We start from the raw sequence: 27546 nt of genomic DNA, 5'->3' as shown, positions 1-27546 counted from the left end.
CACACACACACACACACACACACACACACACACACACACACACACCTAATAAGGTATATGATGCACGGCAATACAGGGAAACAATAATACCTTAAGGAAACCCCAACCAATAGGAAGTACTGCCCTACCCCTTCATTACAATATTATGCAGATGTCCATTGCTCCACAGTCATGGTAACACAGGGTAAAATGTTTCTGAATTGCTCCAAGCCTTGATTACAGAGCAAGAAACAGGAGATGCTAAGATGTGCACCACTGATTAGTGATTGTATACCATCAGTACTATTTTGACATTTCATTACTGGATCAGTGTAAAATGAAAAGTTAAAAGTAATGCTTCAGTAACAAGTAATGCTACTGAGATGAATGTTCCCTAGGCTTCAGTACTTTGTCAGTTTGCTTTAAGTAGTATGGAGGGCATCAGGCTGACGGAATGAATCCTCTGCATTGACAATACTCATAGTACATGATGCATGATGAGGTAAGAGGCATGATACCTGGCAAGATGAAGTAAAAGGCATGGCACCTGGCATGATAAGGTATAGGCATGGCACCTGGCATGATGAGGAATGAGGCATGGCACCTGGCATGATGAGGTAAAAGGCATGGTATCTGGCATGATGAGGTAAGAAGCATGGTACCTGGCATGATGTGGTAAGAGGCAGGGTACCTGGCATGAGGTAAAAGACATGCTACCTGGCATGATGAGGTATGGGCATGGTACCTGGCATGATGTGGTAAGAGGCAGGGCACCTGGCATAATGAGGTATGAGGCAGGGTACCTGGCATGATGAGGTATAGATATGGTGCCTGGCATGATGGGGTAAAAGGCATGGTACCTAGCATGAAGAGGAAAGAGGCATGGCACCTGGCATGATGAGGAAAGAGACATGGTACCTGGCATGATAAGGTATAGGCATGGTATCTGGCATGATGAGGTAAGAGGCATGGCACCTGGCATGATGAAGTAAGAGCATGGTACCTGGCATAATGAGTTAAGAGGCCTGGTTCCTGGCATGATGAGGTATAGGCATGATACCTAGCATGATGAGGAAAGAGGCACGGTACCTGGCATGATGAGGTATAGTCATGGCTCTTGGCATGATGAGATAAGAGGCATGGTACCTGGCATGATGAGGAAAGAGGCATGACACCTGGCATGATGAGGTAAGAGCATGGTACCTGGCATGATGAGTTAAGAGGCCTGGTACCTGGAATGATTAGGTATATGCATGATACCTGGCATGATGAGGTATTAGGCATGGCACCTGGCATGATAAGGTATAGGCATGATACCTGTCATGATGAGGTATAGGCATGGTACCTGGCATGATGATTTAAGGGGCCAGCTATCTGGCATGATTACATATAGGCATGGTACCTGGCATGATGAGGTATAGGCATGGTACCTGCATGATGAGGTAAGAGGCATGGTACCTGGTATGATGAGGAAAGAGGCATGGCACCTGGCGTGATGAGTTAAGAGGCCTGGTACCTGGCATGATTAGGTATAGGCATGATACCTGGCATGATGAGGTATAGGCATGGTACCTGGCATGATGAGTTAAGGGGCCTGCTATCTGGCATGATTACATATAGGCATGATACCTGGCATAATGAGGTATAGGCATGGTACCTGCATGATGAGGTAAGAGGCATGGTACCTGGTATGATGAAGAAAGAGGCATGGCACCTGGCATGATGAGTTAAGAGGCCTGGTACCTGGCATGATTAGGTATAGGCATGATACCTGGCATGATGAGGTATAGGCATGGTACCTGGCATGATGAGATAAGAGGCGTGGCACATGGCATGATGAGGTAAGAGCATGGTACCTGGCATGATAAGGTATAGGCATGGCACCTGGCATGATGAGGTAAGAGGCATGGTACCTGGCATGATAAGGTATAGGCATGGTACCTGGCATGATGAGGTAAGAGGCATGGCACCTAGCATGATGAAGTAAGAGCACGGTACCTGGCATGATGAGTTAAGAGGCCTATTTCCTGGCATGATGAGGTGTAGGCATGATACCTAGCATGATGAGGAAAGAGGCACGGTACCTGGAATGATGAGGTAAGAGGCATGGCACTTGGTATGATGAGGTGACAGGCATGGAACCTGGCATGATGAGGTAAGAGGTACGGCATCTGGCATGATGAGGTAAGAGCATGGTACCTGGCATGATGAGTTAAGAGGCCTAGTACCTGGCATGATGAGGTATAGGCATGATACCTGGCGTGATGAGGTAAGAAGCATGGCACCTGGCATGATGAGGTAAGAAGCATGGCACCTGGCATGATGAGGTAAGAGACATCACACCTGGCATGATGAGCTAAGAAGCATGGTGTGATGCCCGTGCCCTGGCCCAGCAATCAAGGAGCCTCAGTCCTCACCACTAACAAAAGAGAGGGCATCTCATATATGAGGAAAGGATAACAAATGCACACAGTAAAGTTCAATTTCCCTTAAGAGCACACAGAGATCACAGTCAGTCCGGGGCTGTTCACTCCCTTGCTCCCCAAGTTCCCAATAAGACTCCCCACTGGCACAGCTATAGGGCCCAGGTCTCAGCCTACCTGGGCAAGCTAAAATCTCCAGCACCTTCTCTGTCCAACTAGTGCTTCATGTCCCTGCCCAAGTAGCTGACACACACACTTTCAGATAAGTTTATACAACCACACAGACACTCCTGGGGAAGGGTTGCACAGGTTCTCCAGCCATGCCCCTTTTACGCAGACTACACAGTAGTAATTACTGCCTCCACCCAGCTAATATTATCAGCTACCCAAAGGCCCTTAAAGGGTATCCAATTATTACTGTGCAATATTATTATCCAGTTGGTAAGTGTGACTAATCAGTCAAGGCTTATTAGAGTGGCTTTGTACAATAAACTCTATAAATATGCAGTGTACTCTACAGATTAACTTATCTCTACACAAACCAGCCGCAGTTAAAAGGTTTTAAAATATTTAGTAATAAATAATTAAAACCACAAGACAATACTTTCTACTACACAGTCAGTGCTAGTCAAGAGAGTTCAGAGATCACACAGAAATACTTAAAATAAATCAGTAGTACAGTTCTGACATTACAGAAAAACACTTAGTCTAATGTTTATAATTCCTGGCTACTTTTAGGAGAAAACACACTTCTAACATACTACTTACATAAAGAGAGCGTAAGGCAGTGCTGAGCTGCATATCAAGACAAAAATGCTTAATAATCTTTGGTTCTCACTGTTTAAATTGAAACTACAGTTCTACTAAGCATTACATCATCTTTCACACTTTCCTGGTGTTCCCAGGCTAACAGAAACTGCATTTGCATCCTTTTACACTTAGAGCAATAAAGGACATTCCACATGTAAATTCTGGTCATTAACTTTAGCCTTAAAACAATAGGCAGGAAGCCTTCATCTAGCCGGATTGTAGCCGACTTGTAAAACATCAAAGGCAGTGATGAAATTATTTTAATTTCAAAGGACCAACAAGAAATGCTTGACTTAGCTTTCTTTACAGCAGATGGCAATGTTGCCACATTCTTTAAAGTTCAACATTTCACATTTACAAGAGATGGAATTATCTGCACAAGTCTATCTGGCTAGGCTGGCAGCCTTCATCCTTCTCTACCAGTCTTCACATCCCCCCCCCCCGGAGAACTCAAGCTAGTTTTTCAAGTGACCCTTGAGAAACGCCGCTTGAGAGGGTTAGGTATATCTCAGTATACCTACTCCATTCCCTGTCTTGAGAGCCCATCTGCATTGGCATTGCTACTCCCACTGCAGTGCTGCACTGACATATATGCTTGCAACCCCAGGCTCCATCTTAGCAACTTGGCATTTTGCTGACTGGGTCTGTTTAACCATGTTAGAGGGTTGTGATTTGTCATAACAGTGAATTTCCTTCCATACAGATAAGGGTGAAGTTTTTTGCCATGCCCACACTATGGCTAGACATTCCTTTTCTACAGCTGCATAGCATTCCTCCCTGTATTGGAGCTTATGACTGAGATAAACCACTGGGTGCTGTTTCCCCCTCTGAAGAAATCTGGCTAAGTACAGCCCCCACCTTACGGTTTGAAGCATCCACCTGCTCAACAAATTATTTCCTGTAATCTGGACTGGCTAACACAGGGGGCCCTCCCAAAGCTTCTTTAAGCTTCTGGAATGCCTGCTCACATGCTGGGGTCCACACTACCTTATCTGGCCTGTTCTTCCTTGTTAGGTATGTGAGGGGAGCAGCTATGGTACTATAACTGGGGACAAGCTTTCTGTAGTACCTTGTTGTCCCTAAAAATGATCTCACCTGCTTTTTAGTAACAGGCGAAGGCCATGCCTGAATGGCTTCCACTTTGGCAGGTTCTGGCCTTATCTTACCACTACCCACTCTATGTCCTAGGTAGGAGACTTCTGCCATACCCACCTGACATTTGCTCAGCTTAATGGTCAACCCTGCCCTCCATAGTCTGCCCAGCACCTCCCTGACATGCTGAAGGTGCTCTGGCCAGGAATGGCTGTAGATGGCAATATCATCCAGGTAAGAAAGGGCAAACCCTCCTGCTCCTGCTAGGATATTATCTACCAGCCTCTGGAAAGTTGCTGGGGCATTCTTCATCCCAAAGGGCATCTTTGTGAACTCATACAAGCCAAAAGCAGTCAAAAAGGCTGACTTCTCTCTAGCACTGGGAATTCAATGGTTGTAAGATACTTAGCCCCACCCAGCTGCTCCAGGGCCTCATCTGTCCTAGGCACGGGGTAAGCATCTGACTCTGTGTGACTATTTAATTTCCTGTAGTTGACACAGAACATGGTGCTGCCATCCTTCTTTGGCACCAGCACCACTGGGGAGGCCCAGGGACTGTTGGAGTTTTGAATCACCCCTAGTTCCAACATCTCCTGTACCGCCTCCCTCAGAGTCTGTCTGACTCTCTCAGGCACCCTATAAGGGGCCTGCCTAATAGGCCTTTGGGGTCCTGTATCCACCTAGTGCTGCACCAGCTGGGTGCACCCTAGTTTCCCAGTGAACATGTCCCCAAATTCCTGCAACACTGCTCAGATTTTTCGAACCTGGGTAGGAGATAGCTGCTGGGACACTGCTACTCCTCCCACCAAAGTATCAGTTCGAACCTCACTGAGGAGATCAGTCCCCGGATCTCCCTCAAACTCCTCCTGCAATCCACTGCAAATGCTCAGCACAATGGCCTCCCTATTATGGGAAGGTTTCATCATGTTAACATGGTACAATTTGTGCTCCTGCCTTCTGCCTAGCAGTTTCACCGTGTAGTTAACATCACTTACCTTTCTTACCACCTTGCAGGGTCCCTCCCATGGAAATACATGTTCAGTTAAGCAACATATTCACATACACTTTCATCTGCCTTGCATCTATGTTCATGAAACTTTTTTCTATACATTTCAGGTGTTAGCTTAAACAGTTCTAAAAGACATTTCTTTACAGCAGTATAATCAAAATATTCAACGTCAGGCATTTTAGATAATGCAGTTACAGCTTTACCATGGAGTAAGGGGGTCAGGAACCATACCCAGAGCCCTTGATCAACTTCATACTGTTTACATACCCTTTCAAACATATGAATGAAACTATCAAAATAAATTATCCCCCTCTTTAAACTGCGGAAGAAATTTACTGACCTTTTGTGCTTCTGGGGTCCAGTTACTCCCTTCCCCATTACCTCCATAACTCTGGTGAAGAGTCAGCAACGCCTTCTCATGCTGCCTCTGTCTCTCTTGTTCCTCAGCTTGCAGACGTAACAGTTTCTCATTCTCCTCAGCCTGCAAACATCATAGTCACTCATTTGCTTCTAATTCCACACTCCTGGCCTCCAACTCAAGTCTCTTTAGCTCCAGCTGGATTTTTAAGTCCACTGCAGAAACGTTCAGCTGTCCATTCTCCGAGGGAATTATATCTCCACTGCTAGTCTGATTGTCCTCCTGTTTGCTGTTTTCTGATGCAGCTGTAACCAAGGCTGCAATCAGGTCTGCCTTAGTCAGGTTTCCATGCACCAGTTCCCTAGCCTGGCATTTCTCTGCCAGCTAGCTCCTTGTCAGCTTTCCATACTCCTCTGCAGACATGCTGCCTGCTCACCCTCACTAACTAAGCTAACAAAATAAATAAAACAATTGTGATCTGAACTCTGAGTATTCACTTCATGGCTGTTTTAGAGTACAAAACACCTTTAAAGCTCACTGTACACAAGGTACAGAATTCACTCTACCCACAACACTACAAGCCAGTTAGTATTTGCCAATGAATTAATATGTGATGTGGCTATCCCACCACTGCCCCACCAATTAATATGTGACGCCCGTGTCCTGGCCCAGCAATCAATGAGCCTCTCTCCTCACCACTAACACCAGAGAGGGCATCTCTTATATGTGGAAAGGATAACAAATACACACAGTAAAGTGCAATTTCCCTTAAAAGGACACAGAGATCATAGTCAGTTTGGGGCTGGTCGCTCCCTTGCTCCCCAGGTCCCCAATAAGACTCCCCACAGGCATAGCTATAGGGTCCAAATCTCAGCCTAGCTGGGCAAGCTAAAATCTCCAGCACCCTCTCTGTCCAACCAGTGCTTCATGTCCCTGCCCAAGTAGCTGACACACACACTTTAAGATAAGTTTATACAACCACACAGGCACTCCTGGGGAAGGCCGGCACAGGTTTTCCAGCTGTGCCCCTTTTACCCAGACTATATGGTAGTAATTACTGCCACCACCCAGCTAATATTATCAGCTACCCAAAGGCCCTTAAAATGTGTCCAATTATTACTGTGCAATATTATTATCCAATTAGTAAGTGTGACTAATCAGTCAAGGCTTATTAGAGTGGCTTTGTACAATAAACTCTATCAATATGCAATGTACTCTAGAGCTTAACTTATCTCTACACAAACCAGCCACAGTTAAAAGGTTTTAAAATATTTAATAATAGATAATTAAAACCACAAGACAATACTTTCTACTACACAGTCAGTGCTAGTCAAGACAGTTCAGAGATCACACAGAAATACTTAAAATAAATCAGTAGTACAGTTCTGACATCACAGAAAAACACTTAGTCTAATCTTTATAATTCATGGCTACTTCTAGGAGAAAAAACAGTTCTAACATACTTCTTACATAAAGAGAACATAAGGCAGTGCTGAGTTGGATATCAAGACAAAAATGCTTAATAATCTCTGGTTCTCACTGTTTAAATTGAAACTCCAGTTCTGCTAAACATTACATCATCTTCTACACCTTCCTAGTGTTCCCAGGCTGACAGAAACTGCATTTACACTTAGAGCAATAAAGGACATTCCACATGTAAATTCTGGTCATTAACTTTAACCTTAAAATAATAGGCAGGAAGCCTTCATCTAGCCGGACTGGAGCCGACTTGTAAAACATCAAAGGCAGTGATGAAATAATTTTAATTTCAAAGGACCAACAAGAAATGCTTGACTCAGCTTTCTTTACAGCAGATGGCAACATTGCCACATTATTTTAAGTTCAACATTTCACATTTACAAATGATGGAATTTTCTGCACAATTCTATCTGGCTAGGCTGGCAGCCTTCACCCTGCTCTACCAGTCTTCACACATGGTACCTGACATGATAAAGTATAGGCATGGTACCTGGCATGATGAGGTAAAAGTATGATACCTGGCAAGATGAGGTATAAGCATGATACCTGGCATGATGAGGAAAGAGGTATGGTACCTGGAATGATGACGCAAGAGGCATGGCACCTAGTATGATGAGGTAGCAGGCATGGCACCTGGCATGATGAGGTAAAAGGCATGGCACCTGGCATGATAAGGTAAAAGGCATGTCACCTACATGATGAGGTAAGAGGCATGGTAACTGGCATGATGAGGTAACAGGCATGATATCTGGCATGATGAGGTAAGAGGCATGGCACCTGGCATAATGAGGTAAGTGGAATGGTAGCTGGCATGATGAGGTAAAAGGCATGGAACCTGCCATGATGAGGTAAGAGGCATGGCACCTGGCATGATGAGGTAAAAGGCATATCACCTGGCATGATGAGGTAAGAGGCATGGTACTTGGCATGATGAGATAACAGGCATGGTACCTGGCATGATGAGGTATAGCCAACTTCTAGTATGTCACATTATAATGTAGCCTGTAGTAAACAGTGGATTACAGGATAATTGTTGGTATTCTGCATGCTTCCTCAAAGTTTGCACTTAACTGCCTTTACCCCTTTTCAAACATTTTCTACCCTAACATGCTGAAATGAGCTGATAATCCTTATATCCTGCTGATTCAAGCAGGAGGAAAACTAATCAAATGGGAACACTGTCCTCAAAATAGAATATGATGGCCCTCTTTGGCTGATACAGCTGTCTGCAGTGGTAACTAATGCCCTAATAAATCATAGATGGAGAACATTTTCACTTCTTGGTTCTTGGTTCTTGAAGACCTTTTCAGTTAGTTTACATTTATAACAACCTTGTTGCTGCTGCTAAAGCTTGTATTAAATGACCTTAATTCAGCCAGTAGTGGGCTCTGAGTGGATTTGCATAACAACTCTACAACTACAAACACTTGCTTTCACCTCCATAAGCTGCTTTTTATCTCCAAAATATCAAAGTCTTTCCTCAGGACTTCATTTACAGTATCCCACAATAAACCCTTTAACACACCTACTCCATATTTTAGCAAAGGACCACATGGATATACTCCTTAACAAAATCTTTATAAGACTAGGAAGTCATATGAGGCAGATTTACCCTCCAAGACACATTTCAGACACCACTGGGCTGTAGGTCAGTGGTCAGTATAACCATCAGAACAGAGCTGCCACCAGAAACTATTCTAAAAGCATCAGAGACAAAACCAGAGTCCACAGGAGCCCCAACTAACAGTCTCCCTAAGAACAGAGAGGTATCTCTATAAGCATCAACCAATTACTATCCCTGATGCTGTAAGGTCCACCACAACTTATGGCCAGATGAAGGAAATAAGGAGTGTAATGAGACTATGCTACACTTAGCATCCAAGACCTTGTCCAGATCATCTAACATAATCTATCTTCCCTACTATGGCGCTGCTTGATAATTTAGAAAATGCACTGCAAAGTATTCTGCTCGCTTGATGTGAGGGGAAATAGTATGTTGCATTTAGGGTATATAGCTTTAAATGCTAATGAGGTCGTGTACTTTGTTTTAGTTAATTCATTTTGATTAAAGCCCTCATGGAAATTAGATCACATTTTCACTGTCTCAGAGTTGTTTACTCACCATTCTAACAAACCCACATCATCATACTGTTTCAGATATAAAGAAACATTTGCAGAACTGTAGAACTGTATATACAGAAGTACAGAAGTATACATACACAAGTTTACGTAAGTAAACTTGCCAAACAGCAGATAGTCTAATAGATCACCATTGCAGTACCTTAAGCTACATGAGTATTACCCCCTGCAATGGCCAGGCTATCAGAGCTTTGGGTGCCATGCCTATGTTCCAACTGCCAAGAGCTCATGAGGAGCTGCATATAAAAAGTAGTTGGAGTGCAAAATGTTTCAGAGCATTTTTTGTTTGCCTAGGAAGGAGGCAGAACCCTAAAAACTTATGCTACAAAACAAACATAAAAATAAAACTATCAAGAAAAAGGGTCTGAAAGTATGAATGTCTACTATGACTGTTGTCTATTACCACATCTACTGTTATGCTAAGTTTACTTACACAACTGTACTATATTTAAAGCATTGCTCACCACTGCAGTAGCCTAAGCTATATAGGTAGATTACCATAGACTACGGAAAGAAAAAAGGGAGGAGACCACTCACTAAGACTCCAGGAGCTAGTGGAGAACAGTCCTAGCCAAGCTTGTTCCTGACCTGCAAAGGGAATCCAGTTTGTAGTTTTTTTTGCGAAAGTATGTATAAAAGACAACACTGCTGCCACTAGAATAGTTCTAGACTACACCCCTTTCCAGAAAGCCAGAATTGAAGTTAATCTAAAATGAGACGAAACCCTACTAAGAAGTGACTTTCTATGGTAAGTTAAGACACTAGTTATCCATTCCTCCTACCTCCACAGGAGATAAACAGCTGATCAGCTTTCCTAAAAGGTCAAGTTTTGTCTGTGTGGTATCTGAGATGCCTGTGTACATCCAAGGGTGAAGAATCCTTTCTCTCTTGTTATTTAGATCAGGAAAGAAACTGGGAGATTAATAGTCTGGCTTAAAACAAACCTTAACATGAGACATAAAGTTAGGACTTGTCTCAGTAAACCTGTTCTTGTGAAAAATGAGGCAGGGGTGACTCACCATAAGAGCTTGCAATTCAGACACTCTACTAGCAGATGTCGGAGAAATAAGCAAAACAGTCGAACTTTACAGGGTCTATATTAAAAAAACTAAAGTTTTAAATAACAAACGCTCACATGAGCAAAAATGCAGGATACTGAAAGAGTTTTTTTTGGGATCACAGTACAGTGAAGACTGGAATATTTGCCCTTTCCTCACTGTAGTACAATCTCGGAGTTGGAATATGTAGTTAGCGGGGGGGGGTGCAGCCCCCCACAATAAGGAGTTTGAGGTCTTGCATTTTCGCTCATGTGAGCGTTAATTATATAAAACTTTAGCTTTTTTTAATACACACCCAACTTTAAGACCCTCAGATTAGCCAGATGAGCTGATTCTAATGGAGACAGAGTAATCTTTTCAAGCACAAAACTAAGATCCCAAGAAGGTAACACCTGTTTCCTAGGTGGTTACGTATGTAAACCCCATTTCAAAAACTGTTTAACTTGAGCATTCTTAGAAAGGGTAGATCCAAAGGTAGACAAGCAGAAATGGCTGACAAATGTACCTTGATAAGAAGAGCACAAGAGGCCACTGGATAGTAACGCTCACAAATAATCAAGAACCAGAGACACCTGGGCCTGAAGAGGATCCTGCTTCTTAAGGTGGCACCAACTAGAAAATCTTTCTCACTTACAAAATATGATTTTTTTAATAGCAGGTTTTCTCACTTCCTTTAGGACCTGATGCACATTCTCAAAAAACAAGTGTCTAAAACCTATCAAAATTCTATCATCCTAGTAGTTAGGTGAAGTGTTTCCAGACTGGGGTGTAAGAAACTCCCCCTGCCTTGTTTGAATAAATTTGGTCTGTGAGGAAACTTGTGGTAAATGCCCTTGGCCAGACTGAAGAGAAGGAAGAGCCACTGTTACCTTGACAGGAAGGGAGTCAATATCAAAAATTTTGGAGAATCCCTCTAAATCTTTAGAAGGACCCTGGCAATCAGTAGAAAGGATTTGAAAACAGTAAAGGAACATTACTGCCCATGAAAATAAAAAAGCATTTATCTTCTGGACCTTTTTGGAAGAAATCCTGGAGCAGAATTTCTTCAGTCTGTTCTGAAAGAAGGCAAACAGATCTACTTCAGGTGTCCCCACAGTCAGATTAATTCTTCATAGACTCCAAGATGAAGTTACCATGCATGGAGATTTGTCTTTGCCCTGCTGAGTTTGTCTGTCATAAAGGTTTGCTCTGATTGAATATATGAAACCTGAATTGTTAACTTGGCTGAATTGCGACCATCCAGGCTATCATAGCCAGTCTGCAAAGAGGCTAATAAATGGTATCCCCTATTTATTTATGTACCACTTCACTGTGGTTTTGTCTGTGTACACTTGCAGGGGTCATGGGGTCCAAAGATGACTGAAGGCCTTCAAAGCACTGATGATAGCCAACATCACCCTAACATTTGTGTGCTTCTGTCTGTCCACTGAGTCCCACAGAGCGTGCGCTTTTACCCCTTTTGAAATCACTCCCCATGACAGATCTAAAGCATTTGCGGTGATTGACTTGAGGGGGCATCAGATAGGAGAATAGAAGGCCTGGACTGTAAACTGTCTGATCTACCCACTATCCATTTTCCCACTTTACAAACCCCAGATCTGGGATCTGAAAGGTCAGCGGAGGTATATGTGGACTATGGACTACCCTGAGGTTGTGTGTTTTCTCCACATGTGTAGACTGTCAAAAGATTGCATGATCATCATTGATACCATGTACCTCAGAATCCCGAGAAACTCCCTTACATATGTTTGGATTTTGATGGAGAAACTCAGGAGGAATTGTTGAAGCATATCTACTTTGTCTGGAGGAAGGAAAGCTCTTCCCAAGACAGAGTCCATTCTGTGAGGAGGACTTCTGGAGGCTGATGAAAGTCCACATTGAGTAGAAGTTTGTGAAGAGTTACTTGATAGCTCAAAAAGGAGTCTGCAAAGGAAGACAATGTTCCAAATATGGAAAAATATGAATGCTCTGATGTCTGCAATAAACAATGACAGCAGCTAGGCATTTTATGAATAACCTTGGTGCAGTGGAGTATCCATTGGGTAAAACAGAGAACTGATAATGTAAGCCAGCCACAGAAAGTCTTAAGAAATTTCTGAAGTGGTTGACAATAGGAATGCAATGACAGGTGTAGTTTAGGCCCAGCTTTAGCAGGACAGTCAAAGAAGGGATCAGAGGTACAAGAAACTAAAGTGATAACATCTTGAACTTCAGAATCTTGACAACATTTTTAGAAAAGAAAGATCTAACACTAGCATCCAGGATTCTTCTGGTTTGGGAACCAGAACAATTCTTGAATAATAACCTTTTCCTAGGAGATTAGAGGCACTGGTTCTATGACTCCCTAAGTAAGGCAGTATGTTGTACAAGATGGGAGGAAAGAGAGACATTTGGTTTCCTGGAAAGGAGGGAGGGATTCCCATTGCCAAGGGGAAAATGGAGTCTCAGAGACATAGAAAGGTTTCCAGAGTGGTGTCATGCTGACTGGGAGAACTCTCTTTGACTTTAAGAGGCCTTGCCTCTTTTCTTTCTTTCTTTTTTCTTTTTGAACCTCTTCCACATTTTTTAAAACCCAGATTACTGTCTGCTTGCTATTTAAACTTCTTATTGGCAAGAGAGCTGACAAGGAGGAGAAAAAAATTTGGTACTTTTCCGTTATCGGGGCAACACTTGTAAGGTGCACGCAACGATCGCACAGCTCATAGCCCTGAAGCGCTTGTTTTGAGATTGTGCATCACATCAGAATTCATTTTTTGAGCAAAAAATACAAAACTCTATAACATGCGGCATTCTTGACTAATTGTAATCCTGAGTAACATAAAAATCAGGGACGGTTGAAAGGTACGATAGTGGCTCATAAACTGTGGAGTATGTACCTTATAGATAAAACATGTCAGTTCCTCAGCCTGACCTTGTTTATTACTACAGGTTGTTTATATACTACCCTTTTCTCTGGCACAGAACAGGCGGGCCGATCACAAATTAAATCAATAACTTGTTTCTGAGTAATGTAAATGTAAGGATGGAGGCAGCATGTAACAGACATGGTTCTCAATCTTGGACAATGACTTTCTGTTTTATTTACCACCAAATTTTGCTTTACATTTCAATACCAACTGCATTACGATTCTTTCCTGTGCAGGAAATGGTATTTTTAGCAAACAAAATGTGGACTTTTCCACAATATATACAACTGAGCATTAGGGTGACAACACATCTTCATTTTACCAAAAAAAAACAGTAAGGCAAACCATGACTTGCTAGCATCGGTTATATTGTAGGAGGGAGTAATCCCTGCTGCTGGCATTTTATTGAGATCAGATTGTGGAACATTTGCTCCCGCTGCTCGTTTGGAAGTACTATCTGATTTTTTGGGGGTAGGATTGAGCATGACTGTATAACGAGTTACGCAGACTGACTCATTGCAAAGCAGTAAAAAAAGGGTTCTTCATGTCTGTTTCTTGGTCTTTCGAAACAAGCCCTTCAGGGCTAACACACAGTCTGAACAGCCTGATGAAGCTCGGTAATTACTGAGTGAAAGCGCTTAACTGGATTGTTGTTCGTGTTGCTGAAGTTTGGAGGAATAAACGTTTTTTATTGAACTGTGGTTGGCTCGACTTCTGGTACACAGGGACTTATTGTGGTCCCCTAAATTCCTTGGCTGTGGACTTTTATTCATAATATGAAGGATGCCTTTTAGAAACTACCTTAACACAAATCAAGAAGAAAGTGGTGGATCCAGAGGCAGACAAGCAGAAATGGCTGACAAATTAACTTTAACAGAAGAGTATGCCAGACTGGAACTGAGCAACTCACACAGACAGAAAAACAATAAGAATCCCCACCAAAAGGTCCTGTTCATTGCTGTACTGCCAAGAAGGAAATATGTTCCATTTAGCAGCATAAGATTGTCTAGTATTGATTTTTCTTTCTCCTGGAAAACTCAAAGCGCATTCTCAGAAAAAAAGTGACTAAAAGAAGTCAAAGCCCTATCATACAAAGTGTCAATTGTAGAGTGAGGATATAAGGTTGAATTAGAGAGCCCTTGTTTTGTGTGAGTAGATCCATCCTGTGGGGTAACCTGTCATGACTGTCCCTGGCTAGGTGAAAAAGAAGGGGAAACCAATCCTATCTGTACCAAAAAGGAAGTCACCAAAAAGATTTTGGGCCTGTCCAACATGATCTTGTACAGGACCTTTTCTAACAAGGGAAGAGAGGGAAAGGCATACAAAACTTTCCCTCTCCAAGAGAAAGACATGGTGTCCAGTTTCCAAGCCAAAGGACGTGGCAATCTGCAATGCAACTTGGGGAGTTGTCTGCTCTGTGTGGGGGCAAAAAGATCAAGTTGAGAAGTACCCCACTAATAAATGATGACCAAGAAAACCTCTCTGTGTAACATCCAATTGTGTGGATCTGCCCTGGATCTGCTCAGCTTATCTTCTATTACACTGGTATCTGAGGAAATACAGACTGCCTGAAGAACCAGCTGATGGTGCATGGCAATGTCCCCATGCTATGAGGGCTAGTCTGCAAAGGTGGCAAGACTTTGCCCCTCTTGTTTGTTGATGTACCACACAACAGTGGTGGTGTCCATATAGACCCCAAGTGGGCCTGGAAACCAGAAGTAATACACAGTCTGAACAGCCAGGATCAGAGCTTTAATTTCCTTGAGATTGATATGCTGTTTCACCTCTTGAAGAGACCATACTATTTGAACCCTGATGATGTCCAAACAAGTCCCTCCCCAGGCTAAGTCTAAAGCATCTGTAAACAGCTCCTGAGTATGGGAGATGAAGACATACCAGAAAGGGAAGGGAAATATCTAGTTGATCCACTAAAGAAATTCCTTCCTTAGGCAAGGCAAGAGAGGAATGCAGAAGTCTAGAGGATGATGATGCAGAAAGTGTCAAAGTGAACTCAGATAGCACTGAACGTCCCCATATGGAGTCTGTCAATGGGAACCATAGGGATAGTGCATGCCATGCACCGCAGAGCTCTTATGAACTTTCCTACTGAGGTATCTTGCAAAGAAAGAAGGGACTGAAAGAAACCTGTCAAACGCAGGACCTTGGAAGGAGGAAAGAAGCTGTCATAGTACGAGTTGAATCCTGCACCCCAAGAAAATGTGGTCCTGAGAAGGTGTCAGAACAGACTTCTTTAAGGTTGGAGTGAAGCTTGCACAGTGAAGAAGAAGAAGTATTATGAATTCTAAATCCTACAGAAAACCTTGCTGAGAAGGAGCTTGAATGGGAAGGTTGTCCAGGTAAGGAAAATCTGAATGCCATGAAATCTGCAAAAAGATATAACCCAGACTAGACTTTTGGTAAATACCCTCTGAGCTGTAGAAAGATGAACAGGCAAAGCAGAGAACTGGTAATATAAGGAAAATAAACAAAACCATAAAAACTTCCTAAAAAATGGTGAATGGGAGTATGGAGATAGGCAGCCTTCAGGCCCAGAGAATTCAGAAAGGTCTGAGGTATAAGCATTGGAAAGAGAGACAGAACAGTCAACATTTTGAAAGAGGAAACTTGCAAAAAAGTGCTGAGAAAGGAAAGGTCTAGCATGGGTCTCCAAAAAGCATCCTCACTGGAAACCAAAAATATCCCAGGGTGGAAACACTTGGCCTTTTGGCAAGGAGGCCCTGTATAAATAGTACCTTGACCCAACTGGTCTTGAAGAAGAATTAAAAAGTACAGAAACAGGCACGGAGAATGTTGAGGAATACCTAAAAAGGGAGGAAGGCACTTCCGCACCATGTGGTAGCCATTGTGAATTATAGACAGAACCCATTTGTCAAATTTGCCAAATGAGAAGACATCCTTTCAGAAATTGGAATCTGGCTGAGAAGAATCAAACGGAAGCAGGCTTGTCTTGAAAGGAATACTTTTGTCTACGACACTTCTGACTTGGTTTTCTTTTTCTTTTTTTAGGAAAAAAAACTTTTAGATGATTTTGTACCCTTTAAAGGTTGTTTTGCATGTACCTGCTGTACAGGGACAGTTCCTTTGATATTTAGTAAAGGGAACTTTGTTTAAGGTCTTGCATAACTTTGTCTTGCAACACTTTAAAAGATCTGCAGCAGCAGATTCTGGATATTCAGAGGAAAATCTAATAATTTTGGCTTTTTACCCTCTGGGAGGGACTGGAGGCTAATTAAGGAATGCCTTCTTGCTCTGACAGGCTCTGATGCAGCTGCCCTAGATGAAGAATCACCAGCATCAGAGCTACACTTAATTGATTATCTAGCTACTCAGGAAGCAGAACTGAGCAAACAAAGAGGTGTAGTCCTATTGCCACATTCAGGAATATCAGCTACCCACTCATCTTGGAAAGAAGAGAAAGCACATATCTGGTCATATGCTTCAAGCTAGACGCCAAGGTAGCAGAGGTATACACATATACACCTTCTTGCCATATCTGCCCATGGCTCTGCTATTCTTTTTAGATGGCAAGGGGTTTGAAGAAGTAAGCAACTTAGTGGGCTTGTTAGTTGAAAGGAAAATTACAGAAGGTTCTGATGAGGGATTCTTATACAAAAACATCTGAGCCTCAGAAATCTTATAGAATCTGTCTGTTTTTTAGGGGCAGTAGTCTGATACTCAGGGGCTTGAGAAGCAGATGTGAAGGTGTTCAATACAACCTCAAGAACAGGAGACACTGCAGAAGATCTAACATCCATTTTGAACTTCAGGTATGTGAGAGGTTTTTAAACTTAAAATGTTCCAACATTTTATAAATAGCATCTCCAAAGGGAAGTTTATCCACTGGGGAATTAGGGGAAAGACAGTCATCCTCAATAAAACCCAGAGCAAGAGGTGAATGAATCTGGGAAGAAAAGCTAAAGTCTCCTTCCAAGAATCTAAATCTTCATCATCAGAAGAAGTCATTTCCCTAGTCCTTTTTGATGGACAGGAAGTAGAGTGGATTCCTATAGGAGAGGGGAATGACAATGCTTGAGGTGGCTTCAAAGCCTTGAGTGCTTTGAAAATACCTTGAGTAAAATCTTGCCGCTACTTTTGGGGTCTTTACTGATAGTAGCAGCACGCCTTATTTTTGTTTTCTTTTTAACACAGACATCTCTGAAAAACCTTGGAGGTTCTGAACACTTATGTACCTGTATGAGAGAACCTATAATTTCTTCCCTCACTAAAATTTGAGGAATCCCCCTAAGCTCTTCAGAAATTTCCAGACACTGTTCCCCCTTCTTGTCCTAAATGCACATCAGCTCAGCCTCAGGGGACATGTGAGAAACAATACCAATCTCATGAACTTTAATCATACTTTGACTTAGGAATGGGGTTCTATTCCTTCCATGGTATTAGATACCTAAAAGACTTGTAGAAATTAAAAAAACAGAGAAGACGTGAGTTGCATGCCCCATATAGGCCTTCAATAGAGTCACAACAGAGGGGGCAAGCATCAGAGCAGTACGGTCCATGTTCTCTTCATCCAACACAAAACAGATGTTACGAAGAGGCTGGACAGCAGAAGCCTCCGTCTAATTTCTTTGACGACTTCTTCAAAGTTGGCTAGACACCAAGTTGGGAAGATTCCAAAGCCATAGTTCTATGTGCAAGGAGTTTACAACACTGGGGTCTTAGGAACAAAGGCCTGGCAAATAGAACACAGTGCATGGTTGTGTTATGCACCTAAAAAAAGGCTCTTTTTGTGTCTATCATTATGGGGAATCCACCTCCCATATTCACATTTCCCCCTTTCTGGATGAAGTTACAATGAAACAAGCTAAAAGTGTTGGAGGGGGTACTCAACTGCCCTTGTACTAGATGTACAACCTTCAGACTAAATTCAAAGCACTGCTCTGAGACTGGCAGCAAAGAAGTTCTCAGGGTTTGGCACTTAAACATCACTTATGAACCTTACAGTTTGGATATAGGAAATATGTCTAACATACGTCATATGGAAAGGCTCAGGCTTTGGTATGCTGGCGAGATGTATGGCTACCCTCAACAGGATATCCTTATAGTAAGGAATACTGCAACAGTGACTAAGGAAGGGCATTATATGAATCAAACAAAAAGCCAATAATGTGAAATATAATGATAATGTCGTGCAACAGCAATAGATGTAAAATGGAGAGCCAAGTGGGGCACACTGCAACAGTAATATGGACCTCAGAAAATATCATGCATTTGAAATGTAAATCTCTAGTAATGGGTGTGGCTATAAGTATCACAGGAAGCAGTGTCCTGTTTTAATAGCTTTTCTACAACCTGTGCTAGAAATGGACATTTTTTTCAAAGATGTGTAAAAAGAAGGGCAAGTGTGTTCCAGAGAATCTGCATGCTGCTGAACAGAAACATGAACATGAGTTGTTTGCTGGGGTTACTAAAGTGGAAAGAGTTAGCACAGTGAAGTCTGAGAATACTTCATAAGCAGTGATGCAAGAACACAAGTCCAACTGTTTGCAAGAAATACTGAGAAGGAATAAACAAAATATGAATACATATTTAAACTAGACAGAGGTGCAGAGCATAATATTTCAACATTAAATACAGAGGCTCTAAGGAATCCTCTGGTGTGGTTAAGTCCTGTTTCGCTCGCCCTTCAGGCTCGCTCCACACCCCACCCTGCCCCCTATTTCCACCCGCCCCCACTAACACTACATTTATAACCCCACAACCACAACCCCTCCCCTCCTTCACTAACTACAACAGGAACTTCATTCAAGGTCCCACCCCTCCCTACCCCTATCATCCCATCTACTTTGACACCTAGGTTGCAACACTATTTCCATCATGACTCTGATACTCACTAAGTCCTCACAAAGAAAACACTTCTACTCTCCACTCTACCTCTGCTGGTCACCCTTTATTCTTTCACCATCTACGAAAAACAGTACCATATAGATTCTACTATCCCATATGCCTTGCCACCACCCCAATCCTCTCAAACAATTTTTCCCACTTAACTATGTCTCTCAACATTAACTCCAACACCCCTGCTAACTTTCACCCTGTTATATCTAGATATGTTAACAGCAAAACTAAACACTACCAAAAACTAATAAACAAATTCTTAAAGCTCATAGCTAGCGTGCCCTGCACCCTTATTATCGAGGGGGACAGCCACCCCAACTCTGGCCCATCCTCACCTGACAGCACTAACTCTAATATTACTAGCCCAAACATAAGACAAAGCCTAAACAGACCCCCCAACTCACTCCTGACCTGCCATTTAAACATTAGAAGCATTAATAATGTCCACAACCTCCATGACCTCCTAACAACCTACTCCCCTCACATACTTTGTCTCACTGAAACTTGGATAAAACCAACTATGTCATGATAATGACATTTTACCACCTAGGTATAACATACTCAGACTAGACCGTACTACTAGGAAGGGAAATGAGGTAGCCATCCTCTATAAAAGCACCCTAAATGTTTGTAGATTACCAACAACCACCCTGTTTTAACAAAGCAGAAATTCTGATTACCAAACTACAAATAAATAAAAACAAATGTATAATCATAGTTTGTGTATATATTTCCCCAGGTAATATTTCAAGCAACCTAGAAGACATCCTTCACTGGCTAACCAATGCCTACCTCCAAGAAACCATTGTTCTTGGGACCTCACTATAGATTGGAATAGCTGCACTGCTGAGACTCCAACCACCCATGTAAACCTACATGGGTTCACACAAACTATATCCTCTCCTACCAGGATCAGTAAGCCCAGCAATAAAAAATGTATCCTAGACTAGATACTTATCAATAACCCTCCCCGCATGTATAAATCAGGTACTCTCCCTGAAGATCTAAGTGATCACTTCTTAACCTATATTATTAGGCATAAAGTTGAATCTCTGCATCTGCCCACCTACAAAATAATAAGAAGTAACAAAAACTTCAACCTTACCAAATTCCTAGATGAACTTAAATTATGCAATTGGTCAATTCTAAAATGACTACCACTAGATGAGGCAGTAACTCACTTCAATACCACATTCCTGGCCATCCTTGATAATCACGCACCTGTACGCTCTATTAGAATTAAAACAAAAGTTGCCTCTTGGCTCACAAAAGATACCAAATTAAAGATCATTCAAGGAAATAATGCTTGGGCCACCTGATGCTCCTCCAAAGCCCCTCAAGAGCAACTTACATTTCGAAAATATAGGAATGATACAAAAAAAAATCCATATTACTAGACAAAAAAACTATTTTTACCACCTACAACAGAAACATCAAACTAAACCTCAAAAGTTCTGGGTAGGTATTAACAAACTCCTTCACCCAGGGGAATCCACAACTCCAACCCCCTCAGCTCCAACTCAAAAATCTTCAGAGGCCATTGCTAACACCTTCAACTGTTTCTTTACTGAGACTATCCAGTCCCTTTGCCAGCAAACTTAAACCCACTTGTTCTAACGCTGAAACCCCTACCCAGTCCCCTACTCTCCTTTTGCTTCCAAGTAGTTCCTGTAAGATTATGCTCAACAAGGGTTTAAGGTTGAAAGTAACTTTGCTACAAATTTGCAAAAAAAATAAGGAATAAAATAAAGCATGCTTAAATGCAAAAGCAGAGTTTAGTAATATGTGATTAGCATCCATACTAAGTGACTGTGGCTTAAATAAGTAAGAAACTTGCATATGAGTGTATTACACACACATCGAGAAAGCTGACTTCTTACAGACATGACAAGAATGTAATTTGCTTTCTTTAAAGAATTGACAACAGGACATATTTTTCTAAGAAAGTTTAGAAATATGTTTTTTTAATCCACAAGGCGTTTCCTTAAAGACAATTTACTTATCAGCATTTGTACAAGAACAGATGTGTCAGCATTTGCGTCATCAAGGCAGTATCTTTCCAAAACCAAGAGGGAGTGCTTAACTAAAAAAATATATAAAGTCTGTATTAAATCCAGTTATGTTAGGGGTAGTGGTAGGGACACATTTGTCCTGAGGTAAATGTTATATCTCTCACATTATCTGTACTATATGAGAAGTAAAGTACATGTTCTGAAGCTGTAACAGAAGTATGTGTGGTTTATTATAAAAGTTACTGGTTACTGCTCTTAAAGACAGGTACAGAAAAGTATATTCTCTCATCAGTGTATATTCTGCAAGTTTCTGTATGCAACAGACTGTGAATGCAACTATAACTAGACTTTGATTTCTGCAGAATCCAGTCAGCAAGACTGGGTGTCTTAAGAAGACTTCAAATCCATCACAGTAAGCATCAGAGTAACAGCACAGTGCTTTAGCACAATAAAATTAATTTTTCAGTTCCCACCTCACTCATCAGAGCCCTATTTAAAAAACTCAAACCAACCACCTTATCTGCTGACCACCTCCCTGCAGACTACCTGCAAAAAGCTGCAGATGTCATAGCATACCCTGTCTCCATCTTGATCAATAGAACCATAACTGAAACCTCCACCCCCTCTATCCCTAGACAACCATGCTTTACAATGGTTTCAATCTTATCTCAGTGGAAAACAGCAGGCTGTCCTATGGCAGGACAAACTCTCCACCCTTCTTCCCATTACCCTTGGAGTCAACCAGGGCTTTCTATTAGGTCCCCTTCATTTCTCCCTCTTTATCAATAATCTCCACACTGTAATCCCAGAAGCAGCCTGTATACAATATGCCGATGACTCTACCCTGATTTGCTCAGCCTCTTCCCCAACAGATCTCCTCAATTTAACACAGAAAACCTTCAACACAGTTGAAAATTAGCTCTCTAATCAGCAACTAATATTAAACCCTAATAAAACAAAGCTACTGCTCTTCTCCCCTACTCATAAATCCTCTCAGCCTTCATTTATTATAACATCTAATAATGGTACCATAATCTTACCAGATTCCTATACCAAACTCTTAGGAGTTACAATTGACAATAACCTTAAATATGACATGCACATCAATCAAACAATTAAAACAATTAATAAAAAAACTTGTCTCCCTATATAAAAATAAACTTTTCCTTACCCCTCTAGCTAGGACTGCCATTGCCCATACTCATCTGCTTTCAGCCCTACTTTATGCCTCTCCAGTACTCACTAACTTGAGTAAATCCGATCTCAGAAAACTCTCTAGCTGCTATAACCAAATTGCCAGGTTTGCCACTGGCACTGCCTATAGGACGCACCACTGTCAGAACCTAAAACTCTTAGAATGGCTAGACCTCCCTAGACTAATCCCGTATAACCAACTCATTGTTGCATTCAAAGTTATTACCCATCCAGAAAAAATGCCCTCATTCAAAAACATTATCCATCCCTACAAAAACATTATCCATCCCCAACAAAAACATTATCCATCCCTCAAAAAACATTATCCAGCCCTCAAAAACATTATCCATCCCTACAAAAACATTATCCATCTCTACAAAACATTATCCATCCCTCAAAAACATTATCCATCCCTACAAAAACATTATCCATCCCTCAAAAACACTATCCATCCCTCAAAAATGTTATCCATCCCTCAAAACAATATCCATCCCTACAATAACATTATCCATCCCTCAAAAACAATATCCATCCCTCAAAAACATTATCCATCCCTACAATAACATTATCCATCCCTACAAAAACATTATCCATCCCTCAAAAACATTATCCAGCCCTACAATAATATTATCTATCCCTCAAAAACATTATCCATCCCTACAAAAATCCCAGGCCACTTCGGTCTTCCACAAAACTTTCGGTACAAACTGTTAAAGCTAACAACCTATCAGGAGACTCTATGTTTGCAAATTTAGTTGGCAAAACCTGGAATTCACTCCCAGCTGCCCTTACTCTCGAACCCTCACTTATCCACTTCAAAAAAAAGCCTAACCCAGTATTTTAAAACTCACTGGCTATGCCATTTCTCAAATCCCGACTAAATCTTCCTCTGCTACCATATGTTTACTGTTTTTATTCATAACTACTACTTTGCAACCTTAATAGGTTTGGAAATAAGAGACTGTAACTTGTATGTGAATACTGCTGAACATAAACTGTAACTTTGCTTGTCTTTACTGATTTTAGCTGTTTGTATGGTTGGAGCTTTTCTCCCCGGGCCTCCGCTGAAAATGGACATGTATATAGTCGGACTATCCCAGCCAAAAAATGTAAAATAAATAAATAAATCTGAAAACACCTTTAAAACATTGGACTTAGGATGTGCTAAACAGAGTGATGCACAATCATTGTTAACATGTTCTGGGTACTGCAAATGAGATCAAAAGGGCAAGTCATTAATTTCCAGACTCTGTAATGCTCCGATTTTTGAAAGTGTATCATATATATATATATATATATATATATATATATATATATATATATATCCTCTTTCACTCATTAGGAACCTTATACTCTCCAGTGATTTATTTTTCAAAGATTAGATAGTGGAATTGATAATTCTGTTGTTAACTCTCCAAGATTTCCAGTGTGACTAATCATAACAAACTGTTGTCATTAACTTTAGATTTTCAATTCATTCAGGAAACCTTTTTCTGTGACAAGACTGGAATTAATTCCCTTATCCTGGGCACTGTTACTGACTGCATTTGGTAAATCTAATTTCTACTCCAAATGCATTGATCAAAAAATATGTTTAGGAATGTGTGTGTGTGTGTGTGTGTGTGTGTGTGTGTGTGTGTGTGTGTGTGTGTGTGTGTGTGTGTGTGTAATAACACACATCTACATCCTAAATTAGTTGCCAAATTGATATAATGCACTCTAAATATGTATACGCATAGCTATAAAAGGACATTCAGTGGTGGGTTTTCTATCTGATTGTTCCCATTCATTACTCCATTCATTACTGGGTTGCACTTTCTTAATGTACGGTACTAACTGCTAATATTTATCATGTATTGGTGATCCCATCTTGAACAATATATAATATGAATGTGCCACTGATATAAACAAGCAGAAGTTTCCAATTCATACCCAACAGTGCCATGCCATTTTGCTTTTTAATAAACTGATCTGTACCATAGCAGTCTAAAGTAGAACACTTTCAAATGGATTACAATAGTAAGTCTGAACAGTGGACATTGTTTACACTAGTATTAAATAGCTGCATACCTCATCAAATTTGTTAAGGTTATTTGAAAGTAGACTGACCAGTTGTCCAGTGCTAATTTTGTCCAGCACTCTGCTTGACAGTTTCAGTGTCTGTAATACAGAAAAGTAAATCAGAGAAAAAAATGTCATCAAAATCAGTGTTGTTACTTGTGCTGTTCTAGTACAGGACAAGGGATTTCATTGGCCACAAAGTTCTAAATGATAATGTCTCTTTAAAGTGTAATATTGGCATATACTGAATTTATCATGATAGACATTAATAACAGAAGTTACATAAAATAATGATACCTTCATTTTTAGTAAGTGGGATAGAAACTAAAGTGTTGCATTCTTTATAACTTACTGAACAGACATCACTATGTTCAATTAAAAAAAAGTGTGACAGTAGAAAAAACTTCCATATGAAGACAAACTAATAGTAATAAAAGTTATTTTCAGGCTGTTTACCAAATCTGATAGCCCCTGTGTTAAATTACAGTACAGCTATGAGTTTTACTGTTTTACTAGTAGGAATTTCATCTAATCAAGTAATAATATAATACAGTGTACAATTATCCATATCTACATTTGTTATTAAGGTAAAGTTCCCAAACATTTTATTCTATAAAATGTTCTTAATGAGATATAGCGCTGACACACAGCGACACGCCAGAATAAAGTACTATAATTAAAGCACCGTTTTGTAGGACACTTACCATAACACCAGATCTTTGAGTACAGATTTAATGTAACAGTACATTACAATATTTAGGGTTACCCTCATTCTTCTTCCCTTGGTTTGGCATTTGACCTTCCAAGATGCTCCTTTTTCAAGGTGATGCAAGACTCCAATATAAACCCAACATTTGTACATGCACTCCCTTTGCTTTTTTCAGCATGATATCACTGCATGGAAAGTGTGCTTGCTGTAGTCAAATGTCCACTGTTGAGCCAAACACTTCAACAATAAAAAAACATATCCAAAACAAATATCCATAACACTGATACACTTTTGAAAATGTTTTGTTGTACAACAGCAGGGAAACAATAACCATAAGAAAGAGAAGCTTTGCTGTTACAGTGACCACTTCTTGAACATGAATCGTTATAGTAAGCATTTTACCTGGTTGTATTATGTTGTAGGACTGGTCACTGCAAAGGTAAATTGTGCTCCTGTTGATGTTCCAGAGATCACAACTGACAGCCTCAACACTGCAGAATGAATGAGTGAATGTGGGTGAATACATATACAAGTCTGAGGCTGAGGCATATTGGTATGCCCCCCTATTCCAACGCACAATGCTTTCAGAGTTAGTAGATAAATATACGTAGCACAGGTAGAGGGTTGCAGCCTCCACATTAACCCATTAACACTTACATGGTATGGAATGTCAAACAGCTAGTGGCCTACAGACATTCTGCATTCCACAGCATAACCAAAAACCTTAAGAAGCATAAGATAAACAAATGCAAATATTTTGAGAACAATAAAAGCTATTAAAACTGTACAGATAGCAATGTTGTCAGTAAGAAATATTCTTAGTTATAACAGTCAGTGCATTCATAACCTTTTCCATAAATATTTTAATATATTATAATGCACACAACCCCCAAATTACATTTTGTAAACTTTCACAAACAAATTTGCATACCTTGAAAGCCATACAATCTACACATATACTGTTAAAACATTTTTTGTTAACCAGACATAAGCTTTCATATGACAACAATAAATTCCTCTATAACTGTATGTTCATTGAGATATTTACAAAAATATAAAAACATATATTTATATTTTATAATTAGCAATATAAATAATACTGGATATCTCTCAAGATGTGCAACTTACAGTGCAAATATCAAAGACAGTTTTCTTCAACAACATCTAAGGTTTCACCTAATGTCATTCAACAGTTTGTAAGTCACTTGTTTTTTCAAGTATTAAGTACATATGGAAATATTGCTTGTTTTCATAATTTTATAATTACTAACACACAACAAAATTTCTAGTATAGTGAGATATACATCAGCATTTTCAGTGAATTGCCCTGTCTCCCACTCTGATGCTTTACACCATACACCTCAATAAAATGTAGATTTCCCAGTTATGAAAATATGAACATAAATATGAAAATATGAATAATAATAATGGCAACCAAAGATTAATTTCTCCACTGCAGGACATCCTACATTAGCAGTCTTAGTGTCATTTTGCTAAAAATTCAGTGCCCTTTCTAATACTGCCTACTGTTAGTTGGTAAGTCAGACCCAACAAAGTTCTGGACACCATTAGGAGGTATAGGTGTGAAGTGGAGATATACAAAAAATGGTGTTTTAGGATACAGTGAGTTAATAAGCAGACAGTACTTAGGTTTCCTGAAAAGGTGGTTTAAGGAAGTAACGTTGGCATAATCTTCATGGTCATTACCTGACAGATACATGATACAGAGTTTGATTCTGATCTCCGGTTATTGCCTTGGCTTGTAATAAGCTGTGAACTTACAGCCAAGTTATTTGCCTATGAACCTATGAAAGGTGCACCAGCAAATTTTATATTTCATTAATATTTCTTTGAATAGCAGTTTATTTTTCAAAATGCCAGGAATTACAAGACTAGTATTTCACTTCTAATTGGAAGCCAAATGAATCATAAAATTTGAGCAGAACCCCAAGCAGTAATTGCTAAGCACTTGGAAATGGGCAGTTGCAGGGTCCCCTGAAACACAGCTGTAAAAAACCTGTAATGTCTGAAGATGTGGACTGTAGTCCATGTGATGGCTCCTAAGGTATCTTGTGCAAAGGCACTTCTCAAGTAAAATGAAAGTACAGTGTTCACATGCAATGTGCTCTAATGTCTGAAAGATGTTTCTTTTAACATAACAAAAGGTCACGAGACAACTATGCTAACAAGGTTTGATTACAGACAGATATTCCTCACATTTATTAAAAAAAAAAGAAAAACTATCTGTTTTTCTGAAGGAATGTGTTTCTTGTAATATCCGGAGCAGTCTGTACAGATGCAGCATATGCAGATTTGACAGTTTGCAAATAATGATTTTTTTTGAGAGAGAGAGAGAGAGAGAGAGAGATTCTTCTTCTTTCGGCTTTTCCAGGTTAGGGGTCACCACAGCGGAACTCCGGTCAGTGTCAAGGTGCCAGCCCGA

General features: G+C 40.6%; 1 protein-coding gene across 2 annotated transcripts in view; it reads right to left on the bottom strand.

Moving 5' to 3' along the window:
- Window positions 1-27546, bottom strand: part of CFTR (CF transmembrane conductance regulator) — a 1712697-nt gene that overhangs the window by 923872 nt on the left and 761279 nt on the right. The window contains exon 5 of one of the 2 annotated variants that reach the window (XM_044088720.1): window positions 24404-24493. In XM_044088720.1, the coding sequence (XP_043944655.1) occupies window positions 24404-24493 (90 nt within the window). Of the gene's footprint in view, window positions 1-24403; window positions 24494-27546 lie in introns of those variants that run through there. The other variant, XM_044088721.1, reaches the window with a different exon arrangement.

This window comes from Protopterus annectens, chromosome 11.part0, assembly GCF_019279795.1.
Source record: "Protopterus annectens isolate FY-2018-M chromosome 11.part0, PAN1.0, whole genome shotgun sequence".
NCBI classification, from domain to species: Eukaryota; Metazoa; Chordata; order Ceratodontiformes; family Protopteridae; genus Protopterus; species Protopterus annectens.
The sequence above is the reverse complement of the archived record's forward strand: the minus strand, read 5'-3'. Positions and strand labels throughout refer to the sequence as shown.